General features: G+C 45.8%; 1 protein-coding gene across 2 annotated transcripts in view; it reads left to right on the top strand.

Annotated features, from left to right (window-relative positions):
- The first annotated feature begins 3422 nt into the window (after positions 1-3422).
- TBKBP1 (TBK1 binding protein 1) overlaps positions 3423-19348 on the top strand; it is a 109315-nt gene continuing 93389 nt past the window's right edge. Inside the window, exons 1-2 of one of the 2 annotated variants that reach the window (XM_060780906.2) lie at positions 3423-3513; positions 12615-12733. In XM_060780906.2, coding sequence (XP_060636889.2) covers positions 12712-12733 — 22 coding nt within the window. In that variant the 5' untranslated portion in view covers positions 3423-3513; positions 12615-12711. The remainder of the gene's footprint in view (positions 3514-12614; positions 12734-19348) is intronic. The other variant, XM_060780907.2, reaches the window with a different exon arrangement.

Below are 19348 nucleotides of genomic sequence, written 5' to 3'. Positions count from 1 at the left end.
ATGCCTCTAGAACATGGCCATATAGCCCGAAAAAACCTACAACAACCCATTGGATGGGGATATTTTAATAAATCAAATGCAGAAATAATCCTCAGAATGTGCTCTTTAACTATCACTATTAATTTTTCCACATAATCACCAGACAATTGGATACATTTCTGCCAACTTCTGAAGCCGTCACAGAAGAAGTCGACACTGTTTCCGCAACTAGCTTCTCACAGTTCTCTCATCCTGGGTACCCATCGTGCACAGATCTTCCGATAGCCAAGCCAAACAATAATGTGGCTCACACGTTCTTGTGAAATGCCAATTATGCTTGAATTTTCTCTCTGAGTGATACGACGATCGTCCTGAATCAATCTGTCAACCTTTTGCTTGTGAAACTCGGTGGTTGCTTTCACAGGACATCCAACTCTTTGTTTGTCATGCAAGTCAGATGTTCCCACCTCAACATCTTTAAACTTTCTCACCCAACGATGCACAGTACTCACATCAACACAATCACCATAAACAGCTTGCATTCTCTGATGAATCTCCTTTAGGGTGACACCTTCTGCATTCAAGAATTCAATGACTGCACGTTGCTTAAGTCGCATTGACCGACTGTCTGCGCAGGGTTCCATACTTTGCACTTTAACAACACAACTGTTCAATGCTAAGGTTTCCCATCAAAATGGAACTGTAGAGGAGAGTCTACTGAACAGGCCGCATACCAGTATTGCCATCTGTTGAGGAGTTACAAAGGTGGAGGCATTACTTTTCATTCAATCCTCATATTTATTTCGCCTAATTCTAGATAATGGTTCTGAATAAAACCAGTTGTTATTTTTTAAAATATATATCAGATCTTTTGGAAAATGGCATTTATAACCTTTTGGGGAAACTAGGAATCTTCACAAGCTCTTGGAAGCATGACCCTTTTGGAAATTAATTGGCATTCACACTATTTGGAAAAATCATAACCTTTTGGAAATGCGTGACCTTCTTAGAGATCCTGGCCTTTTGTACAGTATGATCTTCCTGAGAAGAGTTTAAAACTCACTTGAGTCAACCTTCTCCTTAATGGGCTTTAACTCCTACCATTCCTAAGAGCCTCAGGCCCTCTCCTTTCCCCCCTCGGGCGCTTAAGTGACAGGAATTAACAGAAATTTCAATTTTTGTTGAAATTGTCCACATGCTTGTGGATTTCAGTGGTTCCTCTGTGTAGTCTGGCATGGTGGTTGTTGGTGTGGTCCAGCATTTCTGTGTTCTCAAATAATATGCTGTGTCCAGGCTGGTTCATCAAGTGCTCTGCTATGGCTGACTTCTCTGTTTGAATGAGTCTGCAGTGCATTTCATGTTCCTTGATTCGTTAACCATGAAAATGAACAAAATCTGGCTACCAGTATTTTAAAGACTCTAAAATTAGGACAGTAAATAAAGAACAACACTCTGAAAACAGGGGAATTCCAGACATGAAACAATCAGGACCAGCTAACACCTCCCAACAAAGAATCCCTCCAGGCAGGAATCAGCCAGGCCTTGAAGCTGCAAGGCTTTACAATACCAATCAAGGTTATTAATTGCAACATCCACACTTGCCTCAAGCAGAAAAGAGTTCTTTCTCCCACCTTGGACCTTCTGCAGAAATATAAACCTCCCTTGCTAAATTCCCAGTATACCTCACAAACTTTGAGGATGTCTGCCATAGATGTGGATGAAACATCAGGAGAGAATGCTTCTGGAACATGGCCATACAGCTTGGAAAACTCCAACCCAGTGATTCCAGCCATGAAAGCCTTTGACGGCAAAGCCTCAGTCCCCTTCAGGGCCAGAGGCTGTTAGGAATGGTGGGAGTTGAAGTCCATACAGCTCCAAAAAATCATAGCAACCCAGGCCTTGAGGCTGTTAGGAATGGTGGGATCTGAATTCCATACAGCCCACAAAACGCACAGCAACCAGGGCCTGAGGGTGTTAGGAATGGTGGGCGTTGAAGTCCATACAGCTTGGAAAACTCATAGCAAGTCAGGCCTTGAGGCTGTTAGGAATGGTGAGCATTGAAGTCCATAGAGCTTGGAAAACTCACAGCAACCCAGGGCCTGAGGGTGTTAGGAATGGTGGGCGTTGAAGTCCATAGAGCTTGGAAAACTCACAGCAACCCAGGGCCTGAGGGTGTTAGGAATGGTGGGCGTTGAAGTCCATAGAGCTTGGAAAACTCACAGCAACCCAGGGCCTGAGGGTGTTAGGAATGGTGGGCGTTGAAGTCCATAGAGCTTGGAAAACTCACAGCAACCCAGGGCTTCAAGCTGTTAGGAATGGTGGGTGTTGAAGTCCATACAGCTCAGAAAACTCACAGCAACACAGGCTTGAGGCTGTTAGGAATGGTTGGAGTTGAAGTCCATACAGCTTGGAAAACTCACAGCAACCCAGGGCCTGAAGGTGTTAGGAATTGTGGGAGCTGAAGTCCATAGAGCTTGGAAAACTCACAGCAGCCCAGGGCCTGAGGCTGTTAGGAATGGTGGGAATTGAAGTCCATACAGCTTGGAAAACTTGCAGCAACCTAGGGCCTGAGGCTGATAGGAATGGTGGGAGTTGAAGTCCAAAACACCTGGAGGGCCCAAGTTTGCCTATGCCTATGCTACACAGTACAATACATCCAACACTGTACAATTAATGCAGTTTGACCCCACTTTAACTGTCATGACCTAATGCTATGGAATCATTGGGAGTTGCAATTTGGTGAGGCCCCAGCCCTCTTGGGCGGAGGTGGCTTGCAAAACTACAACTCCCACCATGCCAGGATTGCACTGAGCCACGAATGGTGTCAAAATGGCATGGATTCTACCTTGTAGATACTAGAAACAACCAAGAAAGGTCTGTGGGGCTCCTGGGAGGCTGATCCCTAAGTTTGATCTTAGAGGGAGTGATGAGATCCTGGGTGGGGAGGGCACGGGTGTCAGCAGGGAAAGGGAGGAGGAGGAGGAGGAGGAGAGGGGACAGCAAGCGGGCTCTGTGATGATTCTTTCGCTCTGTTTCCTGCTTTCTGCTGCGTGTGCAGCTCGGTGTGTGCTGAGCTGATCGGGAGCAGGAAACTGGAGCTGGAAGTGGAAGGCAAGGCGAGAGAGAGAGAGGGAAGGAGGGAGGAGGAGGGAAGGAAAGAGGAGGCGACAGTAGGCCAGCCAAGCAGCCCAGGCGGCAGGGAGAAGCTCTCTTGGTTGGACCCCTTTATTTTGGGGGGTCCCGGGAGAGGTGTGTCGAGGCCCCCAAAGGGGAAGCCACCACGTGGGTTTGGCCAGCCGAGCCTGACGGTGGTGTGAGCCTGAAGGAGGAGGGAAGGAAGGAAGGCAGGAAGGAAGGAAGGAGGGGGGAGGAGGGAAAGAGGTGGAGAGGGAGCAACAAAAGAGGGGAGGGGGAGAGGAAAAGCGAGCCAGGCCAACCTCTCCCCCCTCCACGGCCCCACTTCTGCTCCATCGCCCTCCATCGCCCGGCTCTCTTCGGGATGGACCGCCGTTCTGCCAAGAGCTGGGGGGCCAGGTGAGTCCGAGCTGCTCCCCAGGAATGGAGGGAGGGAGGGAGAGGGATGCTGGCCTAAGGCAGCCTTTGTGCATACTGTACACACAGATTGGGTTGGCAAGGGGTCCCTCTCTCCCGCCCAGGAATGGGTGCTGCTTCCGAAGGGGAGGGGGGAGGGAAGAAAGGAGAAGATCTGACCCCCCCCCACACCTCCCCCCCCTCCAAATCGAGGGGGCATCCAGCTGTTGGCTTTGTGGCCTTGGCCCAATGCCTGTATCGAGAAGAGAGCTTGTTTGGGAAGCCTCCCTCCTATTGGTTTGGGATGGAGACTCTCCTTGAGCTCTGCCCCCCCCCCCCCCTGCCAACCATATAACTCATCTTGGACTCTCCTACCTATCTGACTCCATATGACTCCCATTGGCTTCTTCCCATATGACTTCACATGAACTTTCCCTCCTCATCTAGTTTTGGACTCCCCCCACATGTGACTCCCCAGTACCTCTTCCATCCCATCTTGTTTTCTACTCCCCCCCCCCCATAACTACTTTGGGTTCTGGACCCCCATGTCTGGTCTGGAGCCATAGTCTCTCCACCCCATATGACCCCTTGGGTTCTTCCTCCCCATCTGTTTTGGACCAGCCCATATGACTCCCTTTTGGGTTTCTCTCTCCATGTAGCTTGAAAACCCCATATCACCTCTCTTGGGTTCTCCCTCTCCATCTGGTTTGGACCCCCCCCCCAATGTGACTCCCCAGTACCTTTTCCATCCCATCTTGTTTTCCTCCCCCCCCCCCACCATAACTACTTTGGGCTCCAGACCCCCATGTCTGGTCTGGACCCATAGTCTTTCCTCGGGTTTGGACCACTCCATATGACCCCCTTGGGTTCTTCCTTTCCATCTGGTTTGGACCAGACCATATGATTCCTTTTTGGGTTTCTCTCTCCATGTAGCTTGAAAACCTCATATCACCCCTCTTGGGTTCTCCCTCCCCATCTGGTTTGGACCCCCCCCCATGTGACTCCTCACCCCCTCTTCCATCCCATTTTGTTTCGCCCCCCCCCACCATAACTAATTTGGGCTCCGGACCCCCATATCAGGTTTGGACCCATAGTCTCTCCCCGGGTTTGGACCACCCCATATGACCCCTCTAGAGTTCTTCCTCCCCATCTGGTTTTACTCCCCAGTACCTCTTCCATCCCATCTTGTTTTCCCCTCCCCCATCCACCATAACTACTTTGGGCTCCAGACCCCCATGTCTAGTCTGGACCCATAGTCTCTCCTCGTGTTTGGGCCACCCCATATGACCCCCTTGGGTTCTTCCTTTCTATCTGGTTTGGACCAGACCATATGATTCCTCTTTGGGTTTCTCTCTCCATGTAGCTTGAAAACCCCATATCACCCCTCTTGGGTTCTCCCTCTCCATCTGGTTTGGACCCCCCCCCCCCACATGTGACTCCCCACCACTTCTTCCATCCCATCATGTTTTCCCCTCACCCCACCATAACTAGTTTGGACTCTGGACCCCCATGTCTCATCTGGACCCATAGTCTCTCCTTGGGTTTGGACCACCCCATATGACCCCCCTTGGGTTCTTCCTCCCCATCTGGTTTGGACCCCCCCCCCCCCACATGTGACTCCCCACCACCTCTTCCATCCCATCTTGTTTTCCCCTCCCCCCACCATAACTAGTTTGGGCTCTGGACCCCCATGTCTGGTCTGGACCCATAGTCTCTCCTCGGGTTTGGACCACCCCATATGACTCCCTTGGGTTCGTCCTCCCCATCTGTTTTGGACCAGTCCATTTGACTCCCCTTTGGGTTTCTCTCTCCATGTAGCTTGAAAACCCCATATCAACCCTCTTGGGTTCTCTTTCCCCATCTGGTTTGGACCCCTCATATGACACACATAAGCTTCTTCCTCATCATTTGACTTCACTTGAACTTTCCCTCCCCATCTAGTTTTGGACACCCCCTCCATGTGACTTCCCACTATCTCTTCCATCCCATTTTCCCCCTCCACCCCTATAACTACTTTTGGGCTCTGGACCCCTACATCTGGTTTGGATCCGTAGTCTCTTCTTACGGATCCATACAGGGTGATCCATAGTTTGGATCACCCCGTATGACCCCTTGGGTTCTTCCTCCCCATCTGTTTTGAACCAGCCCATATGACTCCCTTTGGGTTTCCCTCTCCATCTAGCTTGCAAACTCCCATACTAGGTTTTCTCTTTTCATCTGGTTTGTACTCCCCCCTTTAATTCCCCTTGGATTCTCCCTCCCCATCTGCTTTGGACCCCATATCATTCCTTCTGTTTTTCTCCCTCCCCAATTGATTTTGACCCCCCATGACTCCCATTGGCTTCTTCCTCCTCATATGACTTCATTTTAACTTTCCCTCCCCATCTAGTTTTGTAGCCCCCCATGTGACTTCCTACTACCTCTTCCATCCCATCTATCCCCACCCCCAATAAAAGCTTTTGGGCTCTGGACCCCCACATCTGGTCTGGACCCGTAGTCTCTCCTTGAGTTTGGATCACCCCATATTACTCCCCTCGGGGTCTTCCATCTGTTATGGACCAGCTCATATGACTCCCCTGTGGGTTTCTCTCTCCACCTAGCTTGAAAACCCCCACATCACCCCACTTGGTTTCTCCCTTTCCATCTGATTTTCATCCCCCCCCCCTTTAATTCCTCTTGGATTCTCCCTCCCCCATTTGCTTTGAACCCCATGTAACTCCTTTTGGGTTTTCTTCTCCCCCCCCCCCCCCCACAATCTGGTTTGGATCCCCCATATGACTCCCATTGCCTTCTTCCTCCCCATATGACTTCACTTGAAGTTTCCCACCCCATCTAATTTTGGACCCCTCCCCAGGTTGACTCCCCACTACTTCTTCCATCCCATCTTTTTTTTCCCCTCTCCCCATAACCACTTTTGGGCTCCAGACTCCCACATCTGGTCTGGACCCATAGTCTCTCCTCGGGTTTGTACCACCTCATATGACCCCCTTGGGTCCTTCCTCCCCATCTGTTTTTGACCTGCCCATATGACTCCCCTTTTGGTTTCTGTTTCCATGTAGCTTGAAAACCCCATATCACCCCTCTTGGGTTCTCTCTCCCCATCTCCTTTGAACCCCATATAACTCCTTTTGGATTCTCCCCCCCCCCCCCCCCGAGATCTGGTTTGGATCCCCCAATTGTCTTTGGGTTCTTCCTTTCAGTTGTTGCAATTTTTGTGTTATTTATATTCACTGACATTGTCATTGTTATTATTATGGATATTGATGTACTTATGTTTACTTATATATGTATTTATGTGTTACTAGCCATCCCCTGCCACACGTTGCTGTGACTCAGTATGTGTATATGTGTTTTGTGTGTGTATTTGTGTTTATGTGTATATATGTGTGGTTTTTGTGCATGCGCTGTAATGTATTTTTTTGTTTTTTGGCTTTGTAAGTCTCCTCTGCTGTGTTTTTCAGTGTTTTTAGGAGTGATGGTCACTCATTGGCACGAGAGGAGTATTGTGTCCAATTTTGGTGCCAATTCGTCCAGTGGTTTTTGAGTTATGTCAATCCCACAAACGAACATTACATTTTTATTTATATAGACGGCATGATATTTGCTGTTTTGTAAGCACATATCATGGTGGTGGGATGTAAATAAAGTTATTATTATTATTATTATTATTATTATTATTATTTCCTTCCCATCTGAACTCCCATGACTCCTTTTGGTCGCTCCTCCCCTTCACATGATTCCTCTTGGACTCTCCCCATCTAGTTTGGACCCCCTTCCCCCCTTCACTCTCTTGCCTTGACATGTTATTCACAACTGCATCCTTTGCGCCCATTGCGCCCCTCAGAAGTTATAAGGTCTTGTGGTACCTCTCCGGAATTGCTTTTCGGCCTGACTCCCCCTCCTGCCATTAGCAAACCCCCTCCTCAGCAAGTTCCCCGCATCTGTTGACTCTCCCCAACACCATGCCCTCTCCCTCCACTTCCCTCTCCATCTTATGTGGGGGGTACAAGCCATCCTCTGAATCTCCCCTATTCCACTCATTCCAGTTGCAAGGTCTCCCCGGCCCTGTCCAGCTCTTTCTTGTCCTGACTCCTAATTTCCTTCCCAACTAATTGCTTTGCTTGCATTTTTCCCCAATCTCCTCCCTTACTGTGATACTTCCTACTAACCTGCAGTCCTCTCTCTGTTTACTGTTTTCCCTCCCTGTTCCTGATTTTGAAGGGTTTCTTGCATTCCTAGCTCCAGATTCTCCGCTTTGAGCTTCCCCCTCTTTCCTTACAACTTTCCCCCTCTTCTCTTACTAGGCTGCTATCTGCTAAGGACTCTGCACCCACATTCCCGCTGTTTGTTGGCCTTTCCATCTGCTCCCGTTTCCTTTCTACTCCTACCACCTTGACGCCCCGTCTCACACCGTCTTGGTGTGGATGCCTCCCCATTTCCCATCATTTCGCACTTGTCTTTCTTGGGGATTGCTTTCTACTTCCCATAACCACCCCACTGTATTGTGTGGTCGTCCCTGTATTTTTTCTGTGCTGGTTGCATTCCCCCCCCCCCCCCCTTATGTCGGCTGTGTCCTTAAGCAACCCTACTGTTTATTGATCCCTTTGAGTCAGGATTTGTTCCTTGCCCATCTAATCTGTCATATCTTTATTTATTTATTTATTTACAACATTTATATGCTGCCCTTCTCACCCCAAAGGGGACTCAGAGCGGCTTACAAGATATATATACATACAATATATTACATTATTAGCATAGTACAGTATCAGTATTATATATTCCCGGTGGCGCAGTGGGTTAAAGCACTGAGCTGCTGAGCTTGTTGATCGAAAGGTCGCAGGTTCGATTCCGGGGAGCGGCGTGAGCTTCCGCTGTCAGCCCTAGCTTCTGCCAACCTAGCAGTTCGAAAACATGCAAATGTGAGTAGATCAATAGGTACCGGCGCTCCATGCAGTCATGCCGGCCACATGACCTTGGAGGTGTCTACGGACAACGCTGGCTCTTCGGGTTAGAAATGGAGATGAGCACCACACCCCAGAGTCAGACATGACTGGACTTAATGTGAGGGGACTACCTTTACCTTTACTTTTACCTTATACTAGCCGTCCTCTGCCACGCATTGCTGTGGCCCACATGGAGGTTCTGTGTGGGAGGTTTGGTCCAATTCTTTCGTTGGTGGGGTTCAGAATGCTCTGTGATTGTAGGTGAACTATAAATCCCAGCAACTACAACTCCCAAATGTCAAGATTCTATTTTCTCCAAACTCCACCAGTGTTCACATTTGGGCATATTGAGTCTCTGTGTAGAGTTTGGTCCAGACCCAACATTGTTTGAGTCCACAGTGATCTCTGGATGTAGGTGAACTACAACTCCAAAACCAAAGGACACTGCCCACCAAACCCTTCCAGTATTTTCTGTTGGTCATGGGAGTTCTGTGTGCCAAGTTTGGTTCAATTTCATCGTTAGTGGGGTTCAGAATGCTCTTTGATTGTAGGTGAACTATAAATCCCAGCAACTACAACTTCCAAATGACAAAATTATTATTTTTTGAGTGAAGGACATACAATGGGTTGTTAGGTGTCTTGTGTCCAAATTTGTTGTCAATTCGTCCAGTGGTTTTTGAGTTCTGTTAATCCCACAAACAAACATTACATTTTTATTTATATAGATTGTACTATACCATTATATTGTAATATTATTAGTAATATAATTATAAAATATATAATTATAATATCTTGGGATTGGAGGCAACTTGGGAAGTCACGTCTTTCCACTTAGAATCATAGAATCAAAGAGTTGGAAGAGACCTCATGGGCCATCCAGACCAACCACCTGCCAAGAAGCAGGAATACTGCATTCAAATCACCCCTGACAGATGGCCATCCAACCTCTTTTTAAAAGCTTCCAAAGAAGGAGCCTCCACCACACTCCGGGGCAGAGAGTTCCACTGCTGAACAGCTCTCACAGTCAGGAAGTTCTTCCTCATGTTCAGATGGAATCTCCTTTCTTATAGTTTGAAGCCATTGTTCCGCGTCCTAGTCTCCAGGGAAGCAGAAAACAAGCTTGCTCCCTCCTCCCTGTGGCTTCCTCTCACATATTTATATATGGCTATAATATCTCCTCTCAGCCTTCTCTTCTTCAGGCTAAAAATGCCCAGCTCCTTAAGCCGCTCCTCATAGGGCTTGTTCTCCAGACCCTTGATCATTTTAGTCACCCTCCTCTGGACACATTCCAGCTTGTCAATATCTCTCTTGAATTGTGGTGCCCAGAATTGGACACAATATTCCAGGTGTGGTCTAACTTAAGTTCCGTAGCTGAAGAAAGGCGGGATCCCAGTATGCAAAATACATATAATGAATTATGAACAAACAGTTGCAACCAAATCTCCTTGACCCGTAGATTTTTTTCCCCATCACCTATTCGTTTCCAGGGTTCATTTCTCCATCTAGTCAACCTGTCTATCAAATGGGTCCCATTGTCTTTTGTGACAGTTTGTTCCCTCCGCAGCAAATTCGAACTCTTCTTCCATCCCTTCCTCCATCATATCCTTCTCCCCCATAAGTGCTTCATGAAACGGTGCAGACTGGAGTCCAAGCTCACCCTTCAGAACCTGATTTGTGAAGCAATAATAGAGAAGAATGCCTCTGGGTACAAGCAGAGTACATTTCTCCTCGCCACTCAGGCACTACTTCCCCCTCCCCAAGTTCTTTCCCAGCTTACCAAGTAGGCTGCTAGGTTTAAGATATGTATACTACCCATTTTGTTTCTCTGTGGTGCTGTACATGTGAGAGTGGGGTAAAAATAGAAAAATAAAGATTCTGGTACAAAACATTCAGCTCTCTATCGCAGCATCTTTGTTCCCTTCTGTTGCAAGGTTATGTCGCCAAAGCCTATCACACATCAACGGAATGTTTTGTATTTGGATCCTTATTTCCTATTTTCCCCCCAAACCCTCATATTTTGGTCTCCAACTGTCATATGGCTTCCAGATCGTATCTGCTTTTAGCTAAATGCTCCTTTTATCCTTCCCGTGGCAAGAGTGGACCCTTACCACGAGGCCACGGTGAAGTATTGCGCATAACTAAATTGTGGAATTCAGTACCACCAGATGTAGTGATAGATGTGAGCTTGAATGGATTTAAAATGGGACTAATAAAGGCAGATTGTGGAGGGGGAGGCAATTAATGGCTGTCGTGATGTGCTTTTGAAGTTGCCTTAGTTCAGACTGTTTTAAAACTGTACTTGTTTTACTCATTTAATTAGCCACATTAAGTCTCAGTTGGGGACAAAGACAGGGCAAAACAAAACTAAATGCATGATCTCTAGTAGCAGAGAGAATCCTGTAGATCTCTGATGGCGAACCTATCACATGCATGTTAGCACTGACACGCATAGCCATTTTCGATGACACGCGGTCGCATACAGAGGTTTGAGACTGCATGACGAGAAGGACATTTCACCCTTGGCTCCTGCACGGCCAGGTACAGAAGCAAAGGATGAAACATTTGGGTTGTTGTAGGTTTTTTCGGGCTATATGGCCATGTTCTAGAGGCATTCTCTCCTGACATTTCGCCTGCATCTATGGCAAGCATCCTCAGAGGTAGTGAGGTCTGTTGGAACTTGCCTGCATAGATGCAGGCAAAATGTCAGGAGAGAATGCCTCTAGAACATGGCCATATAGCCCGAAAAAATCCTACAACAATCCAGTGATCCTGGCCATGAAAGCTTTCAACAATGAAACATTTGCTGTAGTGTAGTGTAGACACTCTGTGCCAGAGGTCTGTAGGCAAAAACAACAGAGTGTCTAGTTCTGGGACTTCCGGTTAGGCTGTTTGAGGATCTTTGACCTCACTACCAGCCAGCGGAGCAGGGAGTAGCAGAATCCTGTGGGGGGGGGGGGGGCACATCTCTGGAGGCCTGTGATCACCATTACCAGCAACCACATAACCACAGCAACCATCATCCAATCTACTGTTCTGGGTTGTCATGGATTTCTAATTCCTCCGGGGAGGCCCTGCTCTCCGTCCCACCATTGTCACAGGCGCCATTGGTGGGGACGAGAGACAGGGCCTTCTCGGTGATTGCCCCCCAGCTATGGAACTCCCTTCCTGGTGAGATCAGATCAGCCCCTTCCCTCCTGTCCTTCAGAAGGATGGTAAAAACTTGGCTGTGGGACCAACCTTTCGAGACAGGGCAATAAAGCAGCAATAGGAAAGATTACCAGGCCAATTAGATTTGACGCAGATGACCAAGACGGTTTTAAATGGTGTATATTAATATTGAGATAAATGCTTTTAATGTTTATGTATGCATATATGAATTCTTGTCCCAGCATTGAACGTTTGCCGTATATATGCTGTGCTCTGCCCTGAGTCCCCTTCGGGGTGAGAAGGGCAGGATATAAATGTTTTAAATAAATAATTAATTAATAATTGACCATTATTACTGAGATAAGTGGGGGGATGGGTGTGCTGGGAGAGGCGAAAGCCTGAGTTATGGGTGCCATTTCCCGCCATATATTATAATTATACATTTTTGTTATTTAAACTATAAATATCGCAAAATTATAGTTTTTTTTCGAAGTGACACCCCACCCGAGTTATGCTTGTTTTTTTGGCGAATTTTGACACAACAAGCTCAAAAGGTTGCCCATCACTGCCGTATACCATTGCCTATGAGAACACCACCGTGCCCTGTTGTGGGGTGTTTATGGCTTTACATGGAGTAGTTGGTTGGTCATTGTGGGGACAAAATATGAAAACAAGGATGTTATGACACTCATGCACTGATTTAGGTTTGTCATAGGGGGATTTGGCTGTGGGAACCTGACACTAAACTTTGGTCTGGTTTGTATACCTCATTTTATGCTCTTTCGTTCATGGATAAGCAGCTGCAGTTGCATGAATTTTGGATGGCTTTGGGAAAGGCAAACTGTCTGAATTTTGGGTTCCAGTCCTCTCAAGTGTACTCCTCTCTGAAATGATTTGAGAACTGTGAAATAACATCCCTGCGATCTATTTATCTGTAAACCACGTGAAATCGCAGAAGCAAGCTGTATTATGAGCTTACCATGCACCAACAGTCTTTTTCCTTCTTGTATGCAGATAGGCTCGTGTTACTACAGCGATCATTGGACTTCAGTTTGGGGTTACCAGTGGTCCTTACAGGGCTCAGCAGGTTACTCCTGAGACTGTGATACAAATGGAAAAGGACTTATTGAAAGGTGAAACTTCTCATGTTGAATGGTGTTATTGCATGCTCGAGAGATAACCTATTTCATAATGTTTCTTGTTGAGGGCCTTGAAGTTGTTTCTCACTTATGGCAACCTTATTGGAAACTTATCTTTTGATTTTCTTGGCAAGATTTGGTCAGTGGTGGTGGTGGGGGTGTTTGCCTTTGCTTCCTCTGAGGCTGAGAGGATGAGGCCGGCCCAAGATCATCTAATGCAGTGGTTCTCAACCTGTGGGTCCCCAGATGTTTTGGCCTTCAACTCCCAGAAATCATAACATCTGGTAAACTGGCTGGGATCTCTGGGAGTTGTAGGTCAAAACACCTGGGGACCCACAGGTTGAGAACCACTAATCTAATGTATTGGTTCTCAACCTGTGAGTCCCCAGTTGTTTTGGCCTACAACTCCCAGAAATCCCAGCCAGTTTACCAGCTGTTAGAACTTCTGGGAGTTGAAGGCCAAAACATCTGGGGACCCACCAGATGAGAACCACTGATCTAATGGGTTTCCATGAGCAAGTAAGGATTTGAATCCTGGTCTCCAGAGTCATAGTCGAATGCTGGAACTATTTCCTCTTGCTGGCTCTCACTTCTCAGTGTAATTGTGGTAATTTTGTACAGAAAGGCAGCCTGCCTCTTCAGCAGTGGAAGTGCTTGGACTAGAATTGTAAACAAAAATTTTTAATGGCTCAGCTATCTGCATGTCTCTTTCTATACACATGTTGTATAGTTTCATTGATCATGACCCCATAAGAGAAACAGAACAATTACAGCTTAATGTGCAGTTCGATCTTTGCCACTTAGTGGCTACAAATGCGATCTGTAGAAATTTTTTTTGGCCATGTTTTCTTTTATAGTAGTGCTTTTTTGTGAGGGGTCCAAAGGGGTTCAAGCCAATCTTTCTGAAAGTTGTAAATGTAGTTTACCTTATACATGTTGATGCCTCCCTCACATGGTCCATTTTGAATCCTTGTGGAGAAAAATTGGTGAGAGGGTGATTCTCACCAATGCTACCTCTTCATCCTGGAAAGAAGTGACGAGTGGAGTGCCGCAGGGTTCTGTCCTGGGCCCAGTTCTGTTCAACATGTTTATTAATGACTTAGATTTGCTATCCCTCCCAATTTGGTGTTGTCTGCAAACTTGATGATCATGCCTTCTAATCCTTCATCTAAGTCAGTGGTTCTTAACCTGCGGGTCCCCAGGTGTTTTGGCCTACAACTCCCAGAATCCCAGCCCGTTTACCAGTCAGGATTTCTGGGAGTTGAAGGCCAAAACATCTGGGGAACCACAGGTTGAGAATTACTGCCTTAGATGAAGAGTTAGAAGGCATGATCATCAAGTTTTTAGACAACACCAAATTGGGAGAGAGAGCTAAGACACTAGAAGACGAGTAGAATTCAAAACGATCCTAGATGGGCGAAAACTAACAAAATAAAGTTCAACAGGAACAAATGCAAGATACTCTACTTAGGCAGAAAAGTCATGACATGCAAAAATACAGAATGTGGGATGTCTGGCTCGATATCAGTACGTGTGAAAAAGATTTGGAGTCCTCGTGGACAACAAGTTAAACATGAGCCAACAATGTCATGCGACGGCTTTAAAAGTCAATGAGATTTTGGCCTGCATAAATAGGAGGATAGTGTCTAGAGCCAGGGAAGTCATGCTACCCCTCTATTCTGCCTTGGTTACCACAATTTAAGGGAGATGTTGACAAGCTGGAATGTGTCCAGAGAAGGGTGGCTAAAATTATCAAGGGTCTGGAGAACAAGCCCTATGAGGAACAGCTTAAAGACCTGGGCATGCTTCGCCTTAAGAAGAGAAGGCTGAGAGGAGATAGGATGAGGGCCATGTATAAATATGTGAGGGGAAGTCATAGGGAGATGGGAACAAGCTTGTTTTCTGCTGTCCTGGAGACTAGGATGCGGAACAAAGGCTTCAAACTACAAGAAAGGAGATTCCACCTGAACATTAGGAAGAACTTCCTAACTGTGAGAACTGTTCAGCAGTGGAACTCTCTGCCCTGAAGTGTGGTGAAGTCTCCTTCTTTTGGAGGCTTTTAAACAGAGACTGGATGGCCATATGTTGGGGGTGTTTTGAATGTGATTGCCCTGCTTCTTGGCAGGGGATTGGACTGGATGGCCCACCAGGCCTCTTCCAACTCTATGATTCTTTGAAATAAACATAATAATTATAACCCATTCCTGTTGGCAACCAGATTGCTAAACTTGTCTTCTTAAGGAGAGTTAGAAAGATAAGGGCTAGGAGATAGAGGATCCAGTGTGGGACTGTAGTTTGGGTGCTGGACTATGATTGTGGAAACGGGTTCAAATCCCTGCTTGCCCATGGAAACCCACTGGGCGATCCTGCGTGAATCATGTTCTCAGCCTCAGAGGAAGACAAAGGTAACCCCACTCTGAACAAATTTTGCCAACCCCCCCCCCCCCCCCCCCCATGATAGCATCACCTTAAGCTGCAGTGTTTCTCAACCTGTGGGTCCCTAGGTGTTTTGGCCTACAACTCCCAGAAATCCCAGCCAGTTTACCAGCTGTTAGGATTTCTGGGAGTTGAAGGCCAAAACATCTGGGGACCCACAGGTTGAGAAACACTGCCTTAAGGTCACTAAAAGTCAGAAACAATGCGAAGGTCCACAACAAAAAAGTGAGATGCAAAACAGTGGTCTTGAGTGCAATGTGTTTAATGTCCCTCAAGGTATTTTATGCAAAGACACAGCCGTATTGTGTACTTTTAAGTCACCTACATTATTTGACTGTGCCCTCTATTGATTGAGTCTCTACAGTAGTAGATAGAAAAGGAATTCTTATAGGTACTCTTAAAACATAATTATACAACTCCAACAGTTTTGTTCTGTTTAGATGAAGTGGAAAGGCACATGTGCCCATATTCTCCTGCATAGGTTTGCAAATAGAGATTTCTCGCATATTGTAAGAACCTTGTAATAGTGAAACTTGTATCCACAATTTCACTTATCTGCATGCAGGGAGGGGAAACTGCCTGTCTCCAGAATTTACTATAGAGTTGCCCTAGCAAAACATTGGGGCGAATACATGTCTAGGAATTTCTAGATCCTCCAGGGTGAATCTGTAGGATGTTGGGACTGGAAGTCAAGTAATTTCACAAATTTGGACATACCTGCAGTTTCAGGTAAATGTTATCTGGCCAGGAATATATCCCATATAGGTATTTGGGGGGGGGGGGGGTGTCTTAGTGTACACATTTTACATATTAAATGTATTATTTATGCACAATATTTGAAACTTCCCTGAAAACACTGTAGGTAGGACAATTCTTCTACCCACCTCATCATGCAAACAATTACTTTCAGTTTCTTCGTATTCTTGCTTACCTTTTAAATGTCAAATGTAAAGTTTCTAGCCTTTACATCTATTAATATACATTCAAATTACCAAGTCCAGTAGTTTCTTAATGGTATAAGGCAGCGAAGTAACAAGCTTTAGAAAACCTACTCGTTTGAACTATATTCACCATGCTGTTTGAAGGAGATATACTGTTTGAAGGAGACATACTGGATTCATGTATAAGTCCACAACTTTTAATATAAAATCAATCCCAGAAATGTATTGTCAAAGGCTTTCATGGCTGGAATCACTGGGTTGTTGTATGTTTTTCAGGCTGTATGGCCATGTTCCAGAAGCATTCTCTCCTGACCTCACAACCTCTGAGGATGCCTGCCATAGATGCAGGCAAAACGTCGGGAGAGAATACTTCTAGAACATGGCCAAACAGCCCGAAAAACTTATAGCAACCCAATTCCAGAAATCTTGGTTGACTCTCCATGGACTGATGTAAGTATTGTACCTTTTTTTTTGGTGTCAGGAGCAACTTGAGAAACTGCCGGTTGCTTGTGTGAGTGACTTGGCTATTTGCAAGGACGTTGCCCAGGGGGCGCCAGGATGTTTTACCATCCCATGGGAGGCTTCTCTCATGTCCCCACATGAAAAGCTGGAGCTGACAGATGGGAGCTCACCCCGCTCCCTGGATTCAACCTTTTGGTCAGTAGTCCTACCAGCACAAGGATTTAATCCATTGCACCACTGGGGGCTCAAGTATTGTATCTGAACTCCTATAAAAAAGAAACTATCCCATTCTCTGAGTAGCGTGGCAAATGGTGAGAGTTTAATTTGCTCTAGGATAGGGATGCCCAACCTTTTTTTTTTTTTGGTTACATTGGAAGAGGAAGAATTATCTTGGGACAAACATAAAATACTCTAGCATGATAACTGATGAGCCAAAAAGGTCTGTGCATAATTTCTGTGATATTCGGCACCACAGATAAGTAAAAAAAAAAATAAATTCCTCGCATAATAATCCTTATTATGCACTGCCCTGTTCAGAGAATCTTTTAAAATTGTCAAGCAGGTCTTCTGGCTGAGCCGTTTGCAATTATAATATGCATTTCAGATAATACTCTGATATTTGTAGACATAACATGCTCTGATTATTCCATTGCATTCTGTTGTCGTCTACAAAGTTTGTGCTCAAGAACTGCACAATTCAGTTACAAAAAAGAGGTTTTATTGTTTTCAGTAAGTTTGCAATTTTGTCTTGGGCCACATTAATAGGTGGTCCACAAGCCACAAGTTGGACAAGCCTGTTCTAGGAGAAGCACTGACTTCCTCCACTCCCTATCGCAGTGCTGCTTCTGGTCTTTTTCAATACCTGGGTGGGAAAACAGTGGCAGCTCTTTGGCAGAAGGGAGGTGGGGGAAATCAGTGCTTCTTTTAGATTCTCCCTGAATTAACTAAGATCTTGCCTTTCATCACTCAGAGAAGCAAATGGATAAGAATTATTACAGTTTTGAACCCTGCAGTGGCGCGATGGGTTAAACCCTTGTGCCAGCAGGATTGAAGCCTGACAGGTCACAGGTTTGAATCTGGGGAGAGCATGGATGAGCTCCCTTTGTCAGCTCCAGCTCCCCATGTGGGGACATGAGGGAAGCCTCCCACAAGGATGGTAAAACATCAAAACATCTGGGCGTCCCCTGGGCAACATCCTTGCAGACAGCCAATTCTCTCACACCAGAAGCGACTGGCAGTTTCTCAAGCTGCTCCTGACATGTAAAAAAATACATTACTTTAATCAAAGGTTTCTGAGCTGAGAGGAAAAATACCTTTTTGGAAACCTGAGTGGGAAAATGGCAGCAATGGCAATAGTGGGCTGGCTGGCCCTTCAACGTTGGCACTTCCTCTTCTCTGTGGGATGGCCTTTGACTACCACAATGGTTCCCAACCTTTTTTTGACTAGGGACCACGTTGACCAGGGACCACTCTCCAAAATTAGTACCAAAAGTATTACAAATCCGTTTTTGGTCAACTTTAGATTCGGTTTGGGTTGCTGATTCAGAAAATTGCATTGGATAGACCACATCAGCTCTAGTTGCTGATACAGAACATATGCCATGGTCAGCGACAGGGAAGAAGTGACAGGCAGTGCAAAAAGAGCATAAATAAAATAAATAAAGGAGGGGTTTGGACCGGATTTTCATCCTCACGGCCCACTGGTGGTCCGCAGGCCACAGGTTAAGAACCACTGGACTACCATATATACTTGTGTATAAGTCAACCTCATGTATAAGTTGAAGGCAGGTTTTGGGGCCAAAATTATGGATTATGATCTCAAAATCCCAATATATATATATTTGAGTCTTGGGGAGCTTGTTGATAGTTGATCTGCCCTGAGACCCCTTGGGGAGAGAGGGCAAAATATAAACAAAGTTTATCATCATCATCATCATCATCAGTGTAAGCATGCCATTTTATTGCTTCTTTTTCTTGGTAACAAAGTGATAATGAAGTAAATGTCACCAACCACGCTGTTTTGGATGTGTTATTATAGCAGTGGCTCTCAACCTGTGGGTCCGCAGGTGTTTTGGCCTACAGCTCCCAGAAATCCCAGCCAGTTTACCAGCTGTTAGGATTTCTGGGAGTTGAAGGCCAAAACATCTGGGAACCCACAGGTTGAGAACCACTGTATTACAGGGTTTAGACACTGTTTTTTTTCCTGGGTGTACAGTTTTGCTTTGCCATATTCTGAGATGCAGGGTGAGTCTAAATGGCCCCATGGAATCCTTTCCAAACAGGTTGTTCTAAACAACACTGTCTGGATAATAGAAATCTTTCTGGCTCTCTTTTTTGCAAGGAGTACTATAACTTTTGTTTCCGTCTGCTGGTTACTTGGCTGTGACAAAGAAGATATTTGCTTAATTGCTTTCAATTCCCTGGCTTCTTTCTCCTCCTTCCCACCTTGTAATTGAAATGGTGATGCTGGGCAGAAGGGATCATTCTGGTTCCATGGGGCAAAAAAGTCAATAAACAAAAGCAACAGATATGTCAACCTCTGGGTACCACTGTCACACTTACAATCCTACTTACAGAATGTGCAAATTACAACACAAACAAAAGGTATTGCCTTGTAGCAGATGGAACAATTCCTCCAGTCAGTTTTGTATTGTAACCATAGCCCTTTCCTTGAAGTAACTGCTTATCCATTATGGTTTTTTTAAAGTTGTCACTATATCTTGCAGGCTTTATTTTTAGTAACCTGTTGCAGTACCTGTTATTTTGCTTG

Source organism: Anolis sagrei, chromosome 6 (genome assembly GCF_037176765.1).
Source record: "Anolis sagrei isolate rAnoSag1 chromosome 6, rAnoSag1.mat, whole genome shotgun sequence".
In the NCBI taxonomy this organism is placed as follows: Eukaryota; Metazoa; Chordata; class Lepidosauria; order Squamata; family Dactyloidae; genus Anolis; species Anolis sagrei.
This window is presented reverse-complemented; position numbering and strand designations above follow the sequence as displayed.